General features: G+C 36.6%; 1 protein-coding gene across 1 annotated transcript in view; it reads right to left on the bottom strand.

The window, feature by feature from the left end:
• Nucleotides 1–563: 563 nt before the first annotated feature.
• cacna2d3a (calcium channel, voltage-dependent, alpha 2/delta subunit 3a) overlaps nt 564–21,287 on the bottom strand; it is a 113,314-nt gene continuing 92,590 nt past the window's right edge. The window contains exons 27-37 of the mRNA XM_081609056.1: nt 18,285–18,346; nt 16,348–16,392; nt 16,207–16,269; nt 13,743–13,813; nt 11,146–11,221; nt 10,985–11,037; nt 9,372–9,427; nt 7,257–7,371; nt 3,983–4,095; nt 1,853–1,935; nt 564–1,768 (exon numbers count right to left, since the gene is read on the bottom strand). Of these exons, the coding sequence (XP_081465182.1) occupies nt 1,676–1,768; nt 1,853–1,935; nt 3,983–4,095; nt 7,257–7,371; nt 9,372–9,427; nt 10,985–11,037; nt 11,146–11,221; nt 13,743–13,813; nt 16,207–16,269; nt 16,348–16,392; nt 18,285–18,346 (830 nt within the window). The 3' untranslated portion in view covers nt 564–1,675. The remainder of the gene's footprint in view (nt 1,769–1,852; nt 1,936–3,982; nt 4,096–7,256; nt 7,372–9,371; nt 9,428–10,984; nt 11,038–11,145; nt 11,222–13,742; nt 13,814–16,206; nt 16,270–16,347; nt 16,393–18,284; nt 18,347–21,287) is intronic.

Here is a 21,287-nt window from a genome sequence, read left to right as displayed (position 1 = left end):
AAGGCTGTGTATAGAACTAAAGTGTTGAGTAGTGAGGAGAGAGGAGGAGATGGAGCATGCCCAGCTGTTGACCATAAGGATCCTTTTGCTGACATTGAGACCGCAGCAGAGCTTCCCCTGGCTGGCTGGCACTGACAGCATCTCAGGAAAACTTAGCTGTCATTTTCTAAAATGTTACTCCAGCAACAGCACAAGCTATATATGACGTTGGCACACACGATGTGAGTGGCTCTATGATGACAGAAAGGACGTCTATCGCTAAACAGATACAGATGTGTTGTAGCTGGTCTTTAGCTGTCATGTCTTGGTCTTTATTGTCTCTCGATGGCTGGGTGGGGGCTTCCTCTGGGGCAGCAGTTCACAGGAATGACAGAAAAGGGAAACAACAGATGCGCAAGAGACACACATGCGTGCCACATTTCTGCTTCGGAGGAGATGCTGTCTTCATGTGGCTTAAACTGAGAACAAAAGAGCAATCAGTGTGGATTAAAATTTCAGGTCTAAACCTTTTCAAACAGCAACTTCTAAAGAGTCTTCAAATAACTCAACATTCAACAAAAAAAAACATTTTAAACAATATTTTATTTCAAAAGTACACAAACAGGAACGATATCTTTTTATAAGGCAAAGCTTAATTATTACAACCACTCACATCAGAGGATCTCTGAGTCACAGTTTATGGGTACCACTTGCGAACTATAAATAAACCTTTTTTTCTTTCCATATACAGTAGATATTGTAACAGATTTTTTTTTTCATTGTGGAAAAAAGATAACTAGACAAACATCATATAACAATCCCAGCCACATGTAACATCTTTAGAATATATATATTTTTTAATCTTCAGAATCCAAAAAAGTCCATGGAAAGTCAGAACAGGCCAGGGGAAAGTGCATCCATCTCTGTCCATGTGGGTGTTTCGTGGCTGTAATGCCCAGTTCCAAACCCAGCTACAGACCCCAGTCCTTCGCTACAACCTGGAAGGACCGAACATTTTGGTACAACTGTCAGCGGGTATAGCCCTAGATTTTTTGTTTTGTTTTTAAGCTTCTACTGGTATGTTTTAACTTTTCCTACCGTGAGCCTTTATCCGTCGTACAATACGATTATTGGAAGTCAAAAGTGCAAATTGTGTTGCACATTAAACCGACCATAACAGAAAAAAGGCAACATTAATGTTGAAAATTCTCATCCTCCCAGAAATGCTAAGCACCCTTCATCAAAAGCTACACTTGGAATGAAAAATCTTTCAGGGCTTTTTTCTAAGGCAGAACTTTCACCACTGAACTTGTTCTTGCCCCTGGTTTCTCAAACAACTGAAGGAAACCCCAATCCTGGTTTGGTAAGTGCCATAGAGTCAAAAAGCACATTTAAGGTTATATTTTGTACCAATTTTCTCCCACTATCTTTACCATGTAGCTCCTATGATATTTCCAAATGATTGTAGTTGTCTTAGTGGGCTTTATATTATCCTTTGAACAGTTCTTTCTATTATTGCATGACCCTGACAGGTGATACCTCTGGGCTGGGGATCATATTGGTGATGGGTTTGAATCGGGCACAGTTTCATACAGGACAGAAATATTGTTTTTTGTGGCTTCGTTGCAATTCCTCATAACGTCGAGCCAAGCCAAACCAGGTCAAGCTGTGGATGGTGAGTCAGGACCAGCTTTGGTCACCTAAGGAACAATGCCATGAGCGCTAAAAGCAGCGTGGCACTAAGCGATGTGGTGAGATTGCCAGCTCCTCCGCATTCCATTGAATTCTCCTACAATCACAGGAAGGAACATATGAGAAGTAAATCCAGTGACGTGTGTGGGTGAAGAGTGCGATACTTGTGAATTGCAAATACCTCTGGATGAAAAGGGTGACAGGTATCTGGGCGCCTCCTGTCTTTTTGCATCTTCAGTCTCTCACACTTGAGCGATTCGTTATGTGCAGTCGAAGTTAAGGTAAAAAACCCCAAAACAAAACAAAAAAACCCCCTGCAACATACGCTGCTGTGGCTTTTCCTCACAACAAATTCCACTGTATTTCATTTGGCTTTTATGTGATAGAATATAACAAGGTGCTGCATAATAATACAGTGAAAAAAAAAATACAAGTAAAAATCTGAAAAGTGCACTTTGCATCTGTATTATGCCCCCTCTACTCTGGTACACATAAATAAATGGATTACCTTTAAAAACCAACTAATAAGTAAAAAGAACCATGTGATATGTTCAGCCGGAAGCACCAGTAGGAAGGACAGATATTAGTAGTGAGTTCCACAAATCTCAACTTCATGTAAGCGTGGAAAATAATTGCTGGAAGAAAGCCATGAAAAGTGAACACACCAAACTGCAGGTGGTGGCAGAGTCGTGGTGTGGGGTTGCTTTCCTTCAGCATGAATAGGAAAGCTGCTCAGAGTTGATTCAAAGGTGGATGGAGATTTATATTGGGCTGAAAAAGACATAAGACGGGGAAAATGTTCAAATGGAATATTTTTAATTAAAGCATAATAATTTCTTAGAATAATCCAGTGAAAATAATTGAAGAGGGTGAATATAAGTGCATCGTGTACTTTTCACATTTTTATTTCCCCCTAAACAAACTAAACAACATTTTCTTCTGCTTCACAACCACTTTGTGTTGGACATTCACCTAAAAAGCTAATAAAGTACAAAAAAGGTCAAGCTTGAAACGTGTTAACTTAACATAACAGGGTATGAATTCTCTTCTGGCAAGGCACTATTTCTTTTATTTATGAAAATGTATGTATGTGTTTGACTGCATCAAGCAATTAGCTGCATAGATGCATTTAAGGGCAATAATGTTTTTGTACTAAACAAAAAAACTCATGTCAGAAAAAATAAACCTCCAGCGTATGATACATTTTCTTTTGTGGCAAAGCACCAGAATAGCACACGATATGCCACAGAGAGTGCTTTGCAAAAAATAAACACTGGAGGACATGTTTATAGCCGATTACATTTCAAAGAAATGTGCACTGATTAAAAAAAAGAAAAAACACTTTTTGTGGTTAGAAACACAAGTGTTTCTGCAGAACCTCTGTGTATCAGTAACTGTATCAGCAATTGATCAAAGTGTTTACCAGGAGTTAGTGCACAAATGACTCACAAAGCATTTTACGGACATTCTTGTAGATTACTGGACTGTGTATCTTTGCTCCAGATTTTGTCCCCTACAAAGATCACCTTTTATCTTTAGTCAATACAGGAAAGCAACACTTCTCCAACATTTTTGTCCATCTGTGTTTAGGTCATCATAAACAATCTTTGTCATTGACACAGGAATAAGCCGGCTGACCTATGCCATAAACAGTTGATTCATAAGAATGACCACATGGATGCCTATAAAACTTGATCTTCTCATTAAACGACTTTTAGTTATTTAGAAAATAACCATAATCTCCCTCTTTCACCTTAATATTTGCTAGTGGCATTATAACCACAGACATTCCATGCTTTTCAAAATAAAGCACTTATTGTTCTATTTATATGAAGTTCAACTTTCTGTGTAACTCACTCTAATTTCATAATGTATAATGTACCTACGGAGCAGGTGTGTTGCTTAGACTAGACATCATTTACAGTTTCTTCTACGTGAGACACATTCATTGTCGCAGAGTGAAGAGAACAACAGTCTTCAAACTGAATCTAGCGTAATCTATTGTAAAAGTGTAAATTAAATCCTTACAGACACACTTCAAATTCTTCAAAAAAGCTTTTGTGGTTTTTTATACATTCTCAAAGTTGACCCTAACCCCAATAAGTGGTAACAAATTTCTAACTTCCAATCTATTTTCATAGAACATAAATATATTAGCATTGAAATGCTAGAGGTAGCCACAGAGAGTTTTTTTTTTAGTTATTAGAAAACAGACTGAATGTCAACTTCGTAAAAAAATAAAATAAAATAAAAATACTTCTGGACATCCCTGCCAACCTCCCCCTGACCTCCAAAAACAAGCGAAGGATATACATAATTTCAAAGGGGTCCATGGTGATGGGTCCAAACTGGCTGCAGTCACACTTGTTGTCCACCACAACCATAAAAAGGTTACTGCTGGGGATCTGCTGAATCACAAATGACCTGCCAATAAAAGCAGAACGCCAGAAGGAAAACAATGAAAAATGAGAAAACATGCAAGGAGAAGAAATTGTGTGATAAACTGGTTGTCAAAATGGATGAGTTAGAAAGTTGCTTCCAGGTCTGTAATGTTGCTCATTTTTGGAATTCTACTCTAATGTATAAACTGTACTAGAAAGACGCCACACAACAAAGGACAAGGAAATAAAACACTCCACTAAGAGCTCTGAATAAACTCGGAAACCCACACAATCTCGGATGGACATGGCCAGACTGGACACACATACTAACTCTTTGCAACGTCTAGTCCAAGGTGAGCATCAATGAAGTGTTACTGAATATAACACACTCCATCAAGAGACAAATGTGAACCACACTTTGGAGCATATTTCTTCCCACGTCTGTGTTTTACTGGCTTGGGAGATCAGGCCTCCTGCTTAGTGATTTATTTCCATGGAAGAGCTTTATGATGAAGAGAGCTCGTAAAGATTATATTTTTTTTCCTTTATGTTGCTCTGTCTTTTCTTTGGGTCTCTTTCTTTCTCTGTCTCTCACTTCACTTTGGTTATCAAATATTTTATTTAATTATCAGATGTTAAAATAGTGTCTGAACAAATTCTTTCTGAAGATAAGGAGTCTGCTGACAGATTAAAGCTGGCCTAATATCTGCAGCAGTATTTCCTTCCTCGCTGATTTAATAGTATTTTTCATTTAATCCTATTCCTAAAAGTCTCTAATTCTGTAATGGTACCAGTCAGCTGTATTTCATACACATATCTCACTGTGACCAACATTGTCCAGCACAACTACTTCAGCAGACTGATCAATTCAGTTCCAAGCAGTTACTCATAATCTGCCAAAATGTCTAATACTTCGTTTTCAACCCCTGTGCTATGCCAGGCTCATCAAATTCTACAGACTACAGAAAAAAAAATGAAAAGCAGAACAAGCTTTCTGGAGAAAACATTGCTAAACACATCATGACACTGCACAGCTGCTAGACTTGAACATATCCAGTGTTAGGAAAGTAGGTTCCACATCCAGCATGAAAGTACAGACAGCCCAAAGACTCATTGAAGAATGCTTCAAATCTGCACAGATACTCGGCAACAACCACCAATGCAAACTCTTTTACTAAGACAGAAAAAAAACCCAGACAAGTTTCATCTCTCTGAGCTAATGAAAAGACTTGCAATATGTTTCCTGAGAAGGATGAAAGGAGGACATGGTTGCAGACAGCATAAAAAACAGCACTCACACTGTGAATGGGAGATAAATGTTTGGAAATAAGTGCTAAAAATGTTCAAAGACAGTGACAGTCCATGCCTTCCTTTCAAGGTTTTCATAAAATATTAACTTACTTTGTGTCGACAATTGGTGAAAAACAGCAGTATGTTTTTGCTTATGAGTTTGAATCCCGTACTATTTTACTATACAGGAAGTCGCACATTTCTTGTAAAGGGAAATTTTTGCCCATTACATGAAAATGTCTTTGCTAAAATTGAGTTGCAGTTCTTTGCTCTGTGGATTTAACAGTTTTTATTATAACTATAGCTGCATGTTGTGCATGGTTTAGATTTGAGATTTAGACTCTTGACGATTGTATGTGTTTACCCAGTTAAAGATGCATGAGGTTTAAATAAAACCTTAAAAAAGCGGTAAAAACAAATAAGGAATATTTAGTAGCTTTCATTTTTGAGTGCTGCAATGTCCTTTTACTTTCTTTTAATCATCATACTCAAGTAATCTCAACATAGTTTATTCAGTTGATTTCTAACATATTAGGAGTGAAAACATGTCAGCTTTAAGAAACCAAGCAGTCCTGTGAGTGGCCTCACACGTAACGAACAATGTGAGGCCACAAAGCCCAGTTTATCAGAAATATGAAAAACTAATAGATACTGGCCAGTTATTAGTAAAAATAAAGAGATGTAGACAATATTTTTACTTGCTTTGAACCTTGTATAGACCTCGTGCAAACGAAAATAGGAACTGTTCTTATTAATGCAGTTTGAAATAAAGATATGCTTGTATTTTAAAAAGTCTTCAAGATGAAGTTACCCTCTGGCTAGAAAAAACAAACTATGCAATGAATCTATTAATTCTGGGAAGCTAGAAAAGCACCAAATCAAACATACACTGCATTACTTCATTTAGTCTAATACACAATCCTCTGCGTTTTGGTAATGGATGTATACAAATAGTGACACACATGCACACTGAGAATCAAAATACAGGAAGAGAAGTTTAGCAGGCAAGAGTTTGGGATCCGTTTCCTAAAGCATAAAGCACACACGCATGTCTGAATGAAAATATAACAGAAGGTCTCCCTGAGCCAAAACATAAAACAGATGTTTATCACAAGTGCGTTTAGTTACAAATATGATTTGTAAAACTTCATATGCATAAAATAAAGAAATTATTTCACACTGTCAGATTTATTGTATCAGATCAAGAGGATTTTTCTTCTTCTTTTACAGATTTGATCGTAACAGAGCACATCTCTTCATGGTGTCATCACTGGATAAAAATAACTCTGTCATGTAAATCTGAACGGGTGTGAGAGAGCCTGAGTAGGTGCTGCTGTATGTGTGTTTTGCGTTACGACTGGCTCCCCAACCGCATTTTAGACATGGCACCAACGGCGGTGGTTACCCTGCCGACCTTGAGGGGCTCTACAGTCAGCAGACACACAAGGAAAACACACGCATACACACGCAAACACACGCACAAAAACACAGATTTCCGAGCTCGCTGGCAGTTCCACAGCTGGGAGCAATGAAGGGCCCATTGGAGGGATCCAGAGAACACCCCACAATTGCCTGACAGAAAATCCCAAATTGTTAATGGGGACCACACTCATTTTCCCATTTTTAAAAGGAAGCCTTTTTTTTTTCAACCTCTCCCTCATCCCTAAATGCCTCGTATTTCAAACTGCTGGAGGACAGAGTTGGGGGTTTGTGTGTGTTGCTGATGGATTGGCTGGTTAAACGTATTTTTCACAGATAACAAAATGAAGTTAAAGGTTCTCTCATCCTGTTTGCCGTTTTATTTCAGTTACATTCTTTTATAGCAAACAAATGTAAAAAGCATGTCGCTCTGGAAAGTTGTTGGTAATCTTTTGCTTTTTTTAAAAATATATTACATTTCTGAGTGTCGCTTACTTGATGCAGCCATCGCAGTCGATGTTGCCCATGTTTTCCTTGATTGTTCTTTCTGAGACGAAGGCAGGGTACTCTGTGTCACACGGCACCTGCATATGCGGACCTGCCCTTTGAGCTAAACCAAAGTGGAGATTAAGAGTGAAAAGAGAGAGGAGGAGATAATGAAAAATGAGAATGAAAGAAATGGCAAAGGAGGTCAAATTTGAAGGAAACGTTAAACGACACTGAATAAAAGACTTAAATTATACATGTAAAAAAACTCAAGTCATTAAACAGTATTGGAAGCAAACTGCTTAACACATCAAATTCATGCAAAAAAAAAAAATGCAACCATTAAATGAAATAGTGCTTTTGAAGCAGAACAACTCTTTTCTGCTTGGAAATGCCAATTTGAGGTATGTGTTCTCCCCAAACATTGCTTGAACACTACTGCCACCCAGAGGATTGAGGAAGCTCTACAAGATGGTTGGCAATATCTTCCATTAGCAAACTAATTTATTTAACGTAAGAAAACAGCTCTGAAGCTCAGCTTAAGCACAGAGCGCTTCTCATCTTTATGACAGAGATTTCTAAAGATGGCGGATTATATGTGCGATTAGAATGGAGTGGTTTAATTACAGCGTCGCATTAAAACCATATACGAGTATAAACGTCTGGGATTAGCTCAGCTTGAGTAGCTGTGTAGATTTGGTTACAGCCTTGCGAGGTTGTTGTGTTTCAGCCCCGTGTCACAAGCCCTGGTGTCTTTGTTGTAAAAAGATACAGAAAGTGCTGCTAAGACCTGAGGCTAGCCAGCTGTGAAATTGTCTCGAATGCTTGGCGAGTGGCGATGCCCAGCTTCACTTCATCCAGGATTAAAATGTGCAAGTAAAGCATTTTATGGAACTCTCATTTTGGAGTTCTTTCTCTGTCCCTCTCTCGCTTTCACAAAAAAAAATATTTTGTTGGTTTTGGCTCCGACTAATGTGACACTTTGATGCTGCTTAGTGCAAGTCTCATTCCAAGACAGGGAAATGGTATTCAACACTCCATAAAGCATGAAGAATTACAGCGTTTACTGCTTGTCGGTGAAAATATGAGAATGTGCACGTGTTCAAGGAGGAAAACGAGACGTAAAAGTGCAAGCAAAGACATAAACCGGGAAAGAGGAGAAATGCGTAAGTCTGCTTTTATAAAGCTGATATTATTTCTCTCCAAGATCAATATTCAGGATGCACCTTACGAATCGCACTGTAGCTTTTTGGTAGTTACGTAATAAATTTGGATTTGGGTTATTTTTTGCCACTGTTTTCATACTGACATTTTTTTAAGGGGTCTTATTATGGAAGCCTAAGTGCAAACAACGAGATGGCGAAGGTAAAAATGCAATGATATCATTCAACCAATTTATTTCCCTTGAATTTTAACAGAGATTTTATTTTACTACTTTATGGTAACATGTAAAACACTATTTTTTTATATGGCACATTTCACCGATAAAAATCATGAAGTGCTTCACAATAGATGAATAAAAGTGCAGGCGAAAAACAACTTCAAATTACATAAACATACAAAAAGGCATACAGATCAAGTGATAAATAAAAACAAACTGGTCGTAAAAAATGTGTTTTGTAGTTTTTAAGAAATCAGCATTGTCTTGTAAAGACAAGGGAAGAAATTGAAAGCAGTATTTTTGCTTTAGTATGGATCCGCAAAGCAGTGGCCTCTGCTTAGCTGATCTAAGGGCCAGAATTGGAGGGCAAGACTAACAGCTCAAAGCTTTAATGCATAAATCTCAAAATTAGACAAAACTCTTAAAGTAGCTAGTAATTAATAAAGTGGAGTTTTTCAGTTTCCAGTTAGAATTCTTTCAGTAAAGCTTTGGATCATCTGAAGACTACCAAGGGCTTTATTTGTAAAATCTACAACAGATATAAAAGCTAGCATGAAACTTTCAAATCCACATGAACCAGAAAACCCTCCAAAACTACTGTCAACCAAAAAAAAAAGAAGAAAAAAACAAATCAATTTGTTATTCTGATCAGAATAAATAAAATGTAAAATATTTACATTCTTTTTAATAATGCAATTATGTGTTGTTTGTGTGCGGGTTGTTTAGAACCCGTCCATTCTTACCTTTGACTGTGAGATCAGAGTTCCACCAACTGTATAAATTGAATTCAACCAGGAATCTGAATATGGAAATGACAGATTAACAATATTCTGAAATGCATGCACATGTTAGTAAGAAAAAAAAAACTAATTAATTTGCTACTTATTGCTTCAACATCCCTTTATGCAAGACCACAAAAAATCACGAATGCTTAGTAAAGTAAAAGTGTTGCAGAATATTCTATGAGTTCATCCTGCAATTAATGCAGCAAGTCCTGGCATTCATCATGAATTGGAAATCTCTTCTAGGAGCTGCAAGTTTTGTTTAATTTTAAGAAAATCACACGCTTATTGCAATACGTCAAGCTAGTTCAGGGTTTATTTTTATTCTTATTTAGCTGCTTGGTAAAAAAAAAAAAAATTGAACTAGAGATATCCAGATCTTAGAATCATACAAGGTATTTTATGTTAATCTTATTGAAGTAACTAAACCCCCAACCCAGTACCAGTTGGTGTTCTGCCATCTACCATTTGACATCCAGGAACCCCATCATGCTGTGTGGCCACAATTTGTGCTGCTAACTATTAAAAAAATCAATACCAACTTTGCTGTCAGTCACTTTTTAAAACTGCACTATAAGATATGCTTAAATATTCTGTTAATTTAACACATCTGTGTTTTCCAAACCAAATAAAAATGTTTTTGACCCTTTGCGATGAATTGAAATGTCTGTTTTAGTGCAAGACTTGCTGTTCTTTTAAGGGTAGAGCAAGTAGAGCTACGTATATTCAGAGCTAAGTGCTAAGCTTATAAAACAGGAGAGCAATCTTTTGCGTTGTAAAAATGTGACTGACTGGAATTGCTGTGACCTTTGCAAAGATCTGAATTACCAGAGTTGTCTCAAAACAGAAGAGTTGAAAAACAGAGATCAAATGCAGTGTAGTCCAGATGGCAATCAATTTTTTAACTAATTTGGACTGGAAAAAAAACAGCAAAATTGGAAAAAAAGCAGAAAGTGCAGTGGATAGCAGATTTTTAACATCTCATTTAAAATACTTATTTTAAATTAGTCCTGAATTTAAGCATAATGAGAACTGAAAATTGCACCACCTAATTGAATAGGAACAAGAACAAATACCAAAAATCATTGCATATGCCACATAACAGATGCATGATTTTTTTATTTTTTTTTATTTTTCAGCCTTACTTATTCTTAGGTCTAGCTACATGTTGTAGAATTAAGAAATACCTCACATTTATCTCATTTCTCTAATTACTTCTATTGTTAAAACATAAAATGAGTACCGACAACTCTGTACTCCCATGATGCACTGTGGCAGTGACAGACCACCCAGCAGGACTAAACCACTACCACAATGTGGCATCACAGAAATACTCATGGTGCAGGAAACATCAGGTAGCTATTACTGGTTATGATCACAGAGGATCACATCAACGTACATGTGGAGGCCTCCATAAACAAACACACAACAGATATACAGTATACTCACAAACATACAGCTAATCTCAGAGCAGACAGGCCTAAATACAAGACTTCAGAAACCACATATATGCGCAAAGCTTATAGCGTTACTCCATAAACAGACAAGAGGTATTCTCCAGTGAGGATTCTTACATGACAAGCTCAGTCAGGATCCACTTTACCGCTGCATAGAAAGCAAAGTAAGGCTAGAAGAAAAAAAGGAGGGGGGGAAATGATTGGACACTATCAATAAATATTGTACTATATGGACTTTACTACATGGGTAGAACACATAGAGGCTGGAGAATACTCACATCTAGGAGTGTGTGTCCACTGTCGCTACTCTCTGAATGGACCCAACAAAGAGCCTGGTAGTCGTACAGTGTGACACTATGGAGACAAATATAGAATAGACAACAGGACGATGACACAGAGCATCCAAAATAGAATCAGAGAAAACATTTTCCATACTTCTGTTGAGTTGTCGAGGAATCTTGATTCAGACATTATCTGCAAATACATGCCTGACGGGCGTTTTAGTCTGCTGTGTTGGGGATGGAAGAGAAGATCCCACCTCTGTAATAACTGCTTCACCTACAAATACTGCACATGATGGGTGTAGAAAGAGTGGAAGTAGCAAAGCAAGTGAAAGCTGAGCACTTCCTCGGAGGTTTGTCAAAGTGATTTCAGAAAAGTCTGTGTGTGTGGATAATTTGTGGGATATTGGAGGGATATCAGAGGTTTTAAGGGCTTAGTGAACCCTGAGGGGGAGAGATCTAGCTCCGTCTGGAGGAGGTTATTGCTAAGGTTACAAGCTTGTCTTTGAACAATGGACACTCTTTTTAATAGCCTTAGGGAGAGTTCTTACACATGATATACTTGTGTGTGAATGGCAGTCTGAACATGTGTGACAACAGAGTGGGGTTCAATATATCTGCCGCCCCAGGCGATGTTGAAACCTCAGTCGCAGTACTAATGACACACAGCCCCAACACGATGCCCAGAACCAATTAGTGATAAGTAAGACCACATGAATTGGTTCATAACTTACTTAAATTAATGTGAAATAGCAAGATTGTATACATCAGTGATTCTCAAAGTCTTGACTTCCATTGATGATATAGTCAGGTAAGGTTAACGGACGTGTTTAGTTCTGAAGCACTGAATACCATCATTCATAACTGCCGTACACCAAGCAACACGATTTGTTTGAGAGGCAGGACAACAACTCGCACTGTTAACTTGATAAAAAACGAAAACCTACATTTTGTAGGGCTAAGTTATCAACAAGTCACATTAAAACCGAGAGACCACAAGGTAACGTTAGCCTAGTAACGCAGCAAATATATCCCTATGCAAAAATCTTGTATGTGTAGAGTAAAATAGTTCTCTAGAAATAAAGTGCAAAGACAGATCTATTTAAGCAAAGTGCAGTTAACACTGGAGTTGCTCAAGAAAGACTGTCCAAAAGCTAATGGAAAAGAAATATTAAAATAAAAAAAATTAATGCACCCTGAACATCATTGTTGGTGAAATCACAATGATACTGCAGACCATGTAGCACCAATAAAATGTGGTGTAAATTTTACAAAAATACTTTGACAAAACCGAGCAGTAAATTTTAGGAGTTTTTACAAAGGAATCCAAGTTATTTTTCAATGTAGTTATTGAGATTTAATAGATTCATTACGTGATTAACTACTTGTTGAGGTTGAACAATGTGGTTACCCTATAAAAATTGGAATTCTGAAAAAAATTAAGTGGAAAAAACATACTGTAGGGAAATAATTTATTGTAAGGTAAAAACGTAAAACATTTGTTCATCAGCAGTTGTTGCAGTTCTCTAATGCAGAAATCTGATTGGAATTCATAAAAAATATCATCCAACTTCTATTATAAATTATTATGCAATACTTGCTTTAATTAAACAATTGTTGAAGCAGTTACCTACTTTGTTTTAATTTATCAAAATCATTGGTTTTGGCTTATGAATAAGTTCAAGCTGACAGTTTGTGTCAAGTAAGGAATTTGACATCTACATGTTGTTTCAAACAAGACAAAAAACTGTGATATATTGGATTCATCAGTATTTAGATCTAAAGGCTCTGTTAGTCATCATGCTAACAGAGCCTTTACATGACAAAGTCAACATGACAAAACAAGTCATGTTACTCCTTCAATATACGTCTTGGTCAATCTTCAAAAATCCGTCTTCAACCAACTTTAAGGATTCTGAGAAAGCACTTGTAGGGCCCTTGTTTTTATGGATGGGTCTGTAAACTATTAGCTGTCTGATGTTAAGGGTTCATTTTTATAAACTATGGGCTGGGTTTTGCAATTATGCAATGATTTGCAGTTTTACGCAGAGAAATTCCCCCTCACCCACGTCCCATACGTATAAAGGAATGGAGGGTACTGCCTTGCTGCAGGCTTGGGAATGTGGTTGCAAGCTTCAGTGAAATACTAATTTACACAAAGCTCTGTAACTAGGCAAAGATTTCACAAATTTCACATCATTCCACAACTGATTTATATTACAGCTAAAGTTTGTGTGTTTTTGGCTTGAGGGCATCTCTGCTGTGGAACACCAGGCAAGGTAACCAAGCTAAATCTGAAAATACAGATCCTCGAGATAGAGGTTCTTGACAAGAACAGTATGTTTGTCCACATGCTGTTTGTTTGTGAGGATGTGTGTATCGTGTGGAAATGTATGCATTGAACTTTCTCTTAATTCTTTTGTCGCTGTCCGCACAAAAAAAGACGTTTGGCAACCTGCCTTTTGATTTATTTTTATTTTTTTGCACGTTTGTACAAATATACATTCACTCACACTTATGCATGTACTCGGACTTGAACTTTCAAGTGCACACAAATATACACACGCAGACGCACGCATGCACACATGGATTACCGTTTAAAAGAGCCCATCTGCAGCAACTTATTCATTACAGCTCCTTCTGCTTCACCAAAAAAATTTCCAGTCTGAAAAAGAAAGGACAAAAGGTTTTTTAATGAAAAAAGTATTGCCCATCTGCAATAGTTTTAATACAAAATCTAACCATATAAGCAATTATATCATATGCATAGATTATTATACTCCAGAATTTGAAAGTGCACATTTTGGACCATTTATGGAAAAGCCTACCTTGTTTTTCAGGTAGCACCGATGCTACCTGAAAAACAAGCCGATGAGTTAATTGTTTAAGGTCCTACTTTTGGTACAACTGATCTTTTTTTTGTAACACATTATCTGCTCTCTTCATTGACTTTTGATGCTTTCACTAACTTCTGTGGCTTTGTATTGTCATACTGGTGCTGATAGATGAATGTTTCTACATTAATTTGTAGCTGTAAATTTAAACGTGTATGGAAAAAAAGACATTTTTGAACACTATTATGCTATAGCACCATATTCATATTTTACAAATACAATATATTGTACAAACATAATAATCATGTCGTATAAACATGATAATTATATTCCATAAGAATGATAATTATATTGTATAAACATGGTCATTTCAACAAGATGATGGCAATATTATGCTTTCAGTGTAAAGGCTAATTTACAGTAGTTGGTCAAGTTATATTTCAGGTTGGTTGGAGGCATGTAGAGATGAGGATGCTGCTGCGCAACGTGGATGAAGTCATTATTAGTATGCACACTCTGAGAACTGCACAGAAGGAAAAATCAGTTCGATTCTCTTCTCAAACCTTCCTCACTGACCATCCTATAACTCTTCCTCATAGGAGAGTTATGGGAGGCTTCATAGTTTAACCGCTTTAAATGTGTTCAACATAGATGCGTTATTACTCAGAGTACAATAAAATATCTGTTTTATTCTCCCCATTTGTGTAGAACAGAGATAAAAGGAGGCAGCTCATGCAACGCATTGATTTAAACCCTAATTTCATGTGGCATGTAGATTCACGCAATGTGGTTTCTGTAGGAATCGAGACAACGAGCAGTCCCTATTTTCAGCCAGGCATTCCTCACCACATGTATCCCAAATTAACTCGATATGCCAGCTTCTTCCTTCTGTTGAGTTTCATTGTCAGTGCAACCTAAAAGCCTACTACTGCCAACATCTGGAGGAAATTATCCCATTAATTCAAAAAAAGATCATATTTACACAATATATTGTCACATTTATACAAGATAAGTATGTTTGTAAAATATATTTCCGTGTTTGTACAGAATAATTGCCATAACATGTTCAAAAACGTATTTTTTTTCCATGACAACAATACACTTCTGGAAATGAAAGTTAGTTCAAACAAAATGGTTTTATTTATTATGATTTTATCTTACAGTTGCTTCAAAGTAAATTATACAACAGTCACTAATAGGTTTCTATTACAACGGAACCAACCAACAAACTACCTTTTTATTATTAGTTTTATTAAAATTGGTTATTAAGCCCTTTAAAGTTTAGACGCAATTAAAATATCAGGGTTTGCGCATCTGTTTGGAGGAAACATAATTAAAAATAGATTAAGTGTGACAGCCCAAGTGCGTGTGTTAAATGAACACTCTGCTAAAGCAGAGTTTGACTCAATTTCGATTTAACTCGTATTTGTGAAGACAGGGTTTCTACCTGCGCTGCAGTCAACATTCCTCCTAAAGCGGCCACCTTGCCATGCATAGGTTCCTCAGAGTAAATATTATCCAGGATTTCATCGGCATCAATTTTATATGCAATTTATGTTAAATGTTGTATTTCTACGTGATTTTTTTGGCCACAACAATCACAAAAACATTGCAATGTCCTGGAGGGACTAACTTTTCTTTAAATGGCCTCTTGGCTAGATCATGTGCATAAATAAGAATGTTTTCTCAAACACTTTACCTGACAAAAAAACAAAACAAAACAAAAAAACTGATACTTAAGGTCTCCGAAATGGAAAAGGCAAGATAATATGCCAGTTAATTTTAACTGATGTGTTTTAATCATCTAAATAAGAATAAGGCCACATACCAAAACGTGTACATTCAGAGCAACATGTAAAAACTTTAAAACACCTTGAACCAAGAAACTTGCTACCATGCATGGTGAGAACTGCCTTAAACATACATTCAAAATATATCAGGACTAACCAGTAGATAATAATAATGTTTTATTAAATTAAAAAGATAGGAAAAGATTAAGCACATGAACACAAAGGCGGACGCAGAAAAAGGACATGCAGGGGAAGAGAAGGGCAATGACAGCCAGCGGACTTGTTTCGGATGAGCCAGAGTCAGAATGACAGCATGTCTGGTGACAGCTAAGCAGAAGGTACATGCTCAAACAGCACTTTGAGAGAGAGAGAGAGAGAGAGACAGCAGTCTGTGCAACAGTATCAAAAACGAGATGCGTGCTTGTATGTCTCACCAGTGTATAGTCTTCTGCTACAAGAATGAAGCCATTGTTGTCAATGAGGTAGCAGTTAATGTTCTGTCAATTAGAAAACATAGTTTAGGGCAGAGTCGTCGAACAAAAGATCATGGACTGAGAAGAGGAAAAATGTCTGACCTCATCATCACAGCTTATGGAGCATTTCCCATCTAATGCTGCACACTGAAAAAAAACACAAACAAAATATATTTATTCATTTAAGGTGAGAAAATTACTATGGTAAAAATGTGTGAATGAGTGATGATTGTCATCTGTTAAAAATGCAACAAGAAATTTAAGTGTAACTGACTTGTAAGCTGTGATAGATTGTAGGTGTGACTTATTAGACAAACGCAGTTCTAATAAATGCCCAGATGTGCTTGTTCTGCAGCTGAATACTGCAGTTTGACTCTTAAGAGGAAGAAAGTCTGATTCACACGTCTGAATTCAAGCAAACCAGCAGAGGGTGCTGTTCCAGTTACATAAAAATAAAAGAGTTCTTGCAAGAGGACAGAGTAGATGGAACATTGTTTTTAAGAAATGTTCCTGTTTTTCTGTACTTAATTACTGTGTGGTAGTAGTAACCTAATCTTCTAAAGCAGAGCACTACTGGCATATACTGCTATATCTCAGTGTTTCATTCGTAGGGAAATGTTTGGCATTAAATTAGTTAAAGTGCTTTGAACAGTGCTCATTCTGCTTCACCCACTATTTAGGTAAAAAAAAACCCTGATGTTGTGATAAATTAATTGCCAATTAAAAAGGTTACATAACTGGCTCATTGTAGCAACAAGTTAAATAAGAAGCAGTGACAATGTTTCTAGCTCAAATATGAGTTCATAAGTTGAAGATTTAAAAGGCATATTTTGTAGTAACAAAGAGCAAGGAATGAGAAATGATGTCTGACACTTAACAAAGCAACTATCTACTCAAGAGATGGAAAAAAAAATCCCTGCTGAGCCCAATGTGCCTGTAATTTCACACTGTGAGTGGCAAAAATACAAGTATTTTAAAAAGTAAAAGTAGCAATGCAGCATTCAGTTATATTCTGCATTTTATACAGTATTGGAAATGCTGCACATTGCCACACATGCATCAAAGGATGTGTTTTGTAATTTTGATCATGGAAGAAACCAATAAGCTGTCAGGGTTTTAGCTTGAAAAGAAATAGGCCAGCATGCTCTCTGGGAAACAGCCATCCGCTGAAATAAGAACTTTTGAAAAATGACTCATCCCTCAACATTTTATATTGAAGCAATGAACACAATGTTTCAAATTTTGTTAGATCACATCACTTCAGCATCAGACAGTTATTTACATTGGCACTACTTTTTTAAGTAGTGAACATTTATCAATGACTCCACGTAGCGATGAATCCATGCGTTAATACTGTATTTTAAGTGATTTTTGAGTGTTTCATTTGTTTGTCTGTTGTACTCGTTTAGATAAATTTTTCGTTTGACTGACATTAAGAAATTCTGAATTTTCGCCAAACTGAGGCCCATTCCACACGGAGATGAGTTTAGGTGTAACCGCAAAAGTAACTCAGGCCGAGTTTCCACACAGATTTGGCATCTTTACAGACCAGAATTGATCATGTTTGAAACCAGAGTGGATACATTTTAGATCCACTCTGGATGTGGCTTTCAAGTGAGCCACATCTTTTTTAAAATGATGAGGTTGGTAAAAAAAAAAAATCGACCTTATTGTCTCTCTCTATTCTGCATGTGCCTCACTCTTACAAATAGCAAAAATTTCTTTATAAATGCTCGACTCCTTGTGAACCGGGCCTGAGACTATGGTGAATGTTGTCTCCTGCAGTAAGTCAACTGATGGAAAGATGAAAGGACAGACAGTCAGCCAGAAATTAATATTAATATAATATTAAAAAGAGGTTATCATAAAAAAGGAAGACAGAAATTTGGAAAAGAAAGATTAGAATTTAGAACAGTATGTTAAACATCAAGAGGAAAACACGAACCTTTAGTTTTTACTCTGTGTTTTTGGTTTATGTGCTTAGATTTGAAAATGTGTTTGCACTTCAATCATGGAATGAGCATCATGTCACTAGGTACCTGTCTGCTGGCTGTCCAAAATTTTCTCTGGAAAAACTCCAACTTCATCTGGATGCCAACAGCTGAAAGAGATGCAAAACAATAAATAAAAGTTACAATCACAAAAAGCATTAAGAACATAGTGTGAATGCAATATAACATGCAAAAAAAAAACAAAAAAAAAAAACAACTTCAGTGCACAAACATTGCTTCCTAACTTGGACCAAATGGACAAGTGGACTGAATATTACCAATATGTTAGCACATTTTTCTGGATTTGATCAAATTGTTATGTGTAAGTGCTTCATATGAGGTTAGTCATTACTATTATTAGTTATAGTTATTTGTTGTGGAATATGACACATTGCTCAGATTTTGCTGCAAAAGAAAAGAAAGATACATTCGCAACAGGCAGAATCTATTACTTTTGCTGACAAAGATTTATTTCAATAGCAGATTTGATAGAATAAATGGAAAAACCTTACTAAAATAAAAATAAACAGGATTTAAATTGCTGTCATTCAGTGAGATGTGAAATGATATATATATATATAAAAATAAACAGTATTTTAATCAGTATTGTCTCGCTTAATGCATTGGCTATATGATGCCAATATTTATAATTTGAGAAACTTTAAAGATACTTTGGAGATAAATTATCTTCCTTTTCCATAAGCAGGTACGATCAATTTGTTATTTTTTGGTAAAATTGCTGCAGAACCAGCAATTACCACTCTCTCCACTCAGAGACACAAAATAAAAAAGAAAACTAAGCAAATTAAAATAGATTGTTGCATTCACATAGATTGTCATCAGTAAAACACAACAGTAATTTAATCTGTCCTATTTGAGTGGTCAGTAGGAATAGCAGAATACATTTGTAAAAATACAGCAAGGTACTTGAAGTCCTTTTCTTAAGGCAAAGACTGAATTGCAACTAGAATTTTTACTCCGTTTATTCCAGTTAGCCGAGTTTTAAAAAAAAGCTGACAATATTATTCATTACTGATTCCAACACAACCGGAGGTCTTCTACAAAAAGAGCTCGACTGAATGCTGAACTCCCACCTTAATACCGAACACATGTAGCAACTTCTGTATGCTGTCGATGCCAAATTTTAGAATTTGGCACCGACACTTTATGTATTCACTTTATGCATTCAGACGAGCAAGTAGACTTCCAGTCTCTGGCAGACCTTCTTTAAAAACCCTGAATGAAATTCAGATCTAGATAAAACCTGAAGGAGACTTTTACTTACATCAGAGAGGTAAATCCCTTCACGCCACTAGAACAGCTTGTTATGTATGACATTTAAGGTTAAATAACCTTTGGGCGAAACAGTCAACAGATCTATTTGCATTCTTCAGGCTGACCATTTTCACAATAAAAAACAAGCTAAAAATGTGTTTTCACTTCCCAGTGTACTGACGACGTAATTGTGCGAATATTTTCATGTGGTGTGGTGCTACTGTGACCCATTTTAGCTCTTGCCCATAGGAACAGGTGCAGATTATCCCATCCTAAGCTTTGCCAGATCCTTTGGGCAGCCCACCATCTCTACACCCACATGAAAAACCCGGGAGGAGAGGCTAATTTAAGATGCTGGGCAACAGGAATGGAAACAGGAGAGATGGAAAAAGGTAGAGCTTGGATGATAAGGACGACTACAGACACAGAGTCGTCAGACAGGAAAACGGTGAATTCTTGCAATCTATTCCACGTGGCATTTGAATTGAAGAAACAGCACATTCATTAAGGAAATAAATTTATGGTTGGAGCATAAATCTACAACAGCAGCTTCAGGGCTTCGTTCTGTGCAATGGCAGTAATTACACTGATTTTTAGAATGCACAGGAATGACAATTCAAAACAAAAACTCAAATCCATTCCACTAAGACACGGAAATTATTTTTGTTCCACGTATAAACATTTAATTTCCCTATGTATGATTGATTTAAGAACTTGAAAGTATTTAGGCGCTGAGCTGGGTTTATGAGCATAAAGATGAAGAGACAGAAAATCCATTCTAAATCCATCCCATCACCAATCTCCAATCAGTTCTGTCCCAGGCAGGGGGGATGACAACTGGTTTGCAGCCAACTGATTTAGGATTCTAGTAAGGATAGAATAAATGTACCGTACAAATGCTTTCAAACCCTTTGCACTTATTCACATTTTATTACTTTAAAAGCAAATAGACCAATCCATTTTAATAATTGTGAAATAAATTAATAAAATGTGATGGTTTCTTTGTACAACCCCTCCCCACTTGAATTGGGTGAGCAATTCAAGTGGGGTTTGAATTTCTATTCAGATCAACTGACTCAATATTTTGGATCACAGTCTTTTCTGCATGGAGTTTGCATGTTCTCCCTGTGCATACATATGCTCTCTCTGGGTACTTTGGCTTTCTCTCACAGTTCAAAAATAGAAATTTACATCTTCCACTAAGAACACACACAAAACGATTTGCACACATTTGTAATGGGAATGCAGCTATTGTCAGTCAGCCACTGCTCACTTGAATTGAGTGGATTCCACTGTGGTCTGGTCATTTCATTAAACCTAATGTCATCTAACTTCTGCCTGACCGTCTCCTGCACTCACCATGACAACAGTAGATTAAAGCAAAACAGGAAATAACTTTTTTTTTGTTTTGCAGAAAATTTTCAGAACAGAGTAACTAAATACATTAACATACATTCATTTAGTATATCTAATACAACATCACAAATGTGAAGATTTATTTTCCCGCATAGGTTTGGTTCAGTAATGTTTCAAACATGGCTGTGAATGCGAGTGTCTGTGTGCAGATTATTCTCTACATGTTTATACACATTTTAAAACTACTGGAAAGCTCAATGTTCAAGTCTAATATGTCCTCTTGTATTCAATTTGTAAGTTGCTTTTACAGATGGGAAAACAAGCAAATAGTAGACCCACAATAAGAACAGAACAGGATGTTGTCAAACAGAAGGGCAAATACCCAGAAACCAGAGTGAGCTAGCAAGCATCAAAACAGCT

The sequence above is a fragment of the Poecilia reticulata genome, chromosome 7 (assembly GCF_904066995.2).
Source record: "Poecilia reticulata chromosome 7, P_reticulata-male-v2, whole genome shotgun sequence".
Lineage (NCBI taxonomy): Eukaryota > Metazoa > Chordata > Actinopteri > Cyprinodontiformes > Poeciliidae > Poecilia > Poecilia reticulata.
This window is presented reverse-complemented; position numbering and strand designations above follow the sequence as displayed.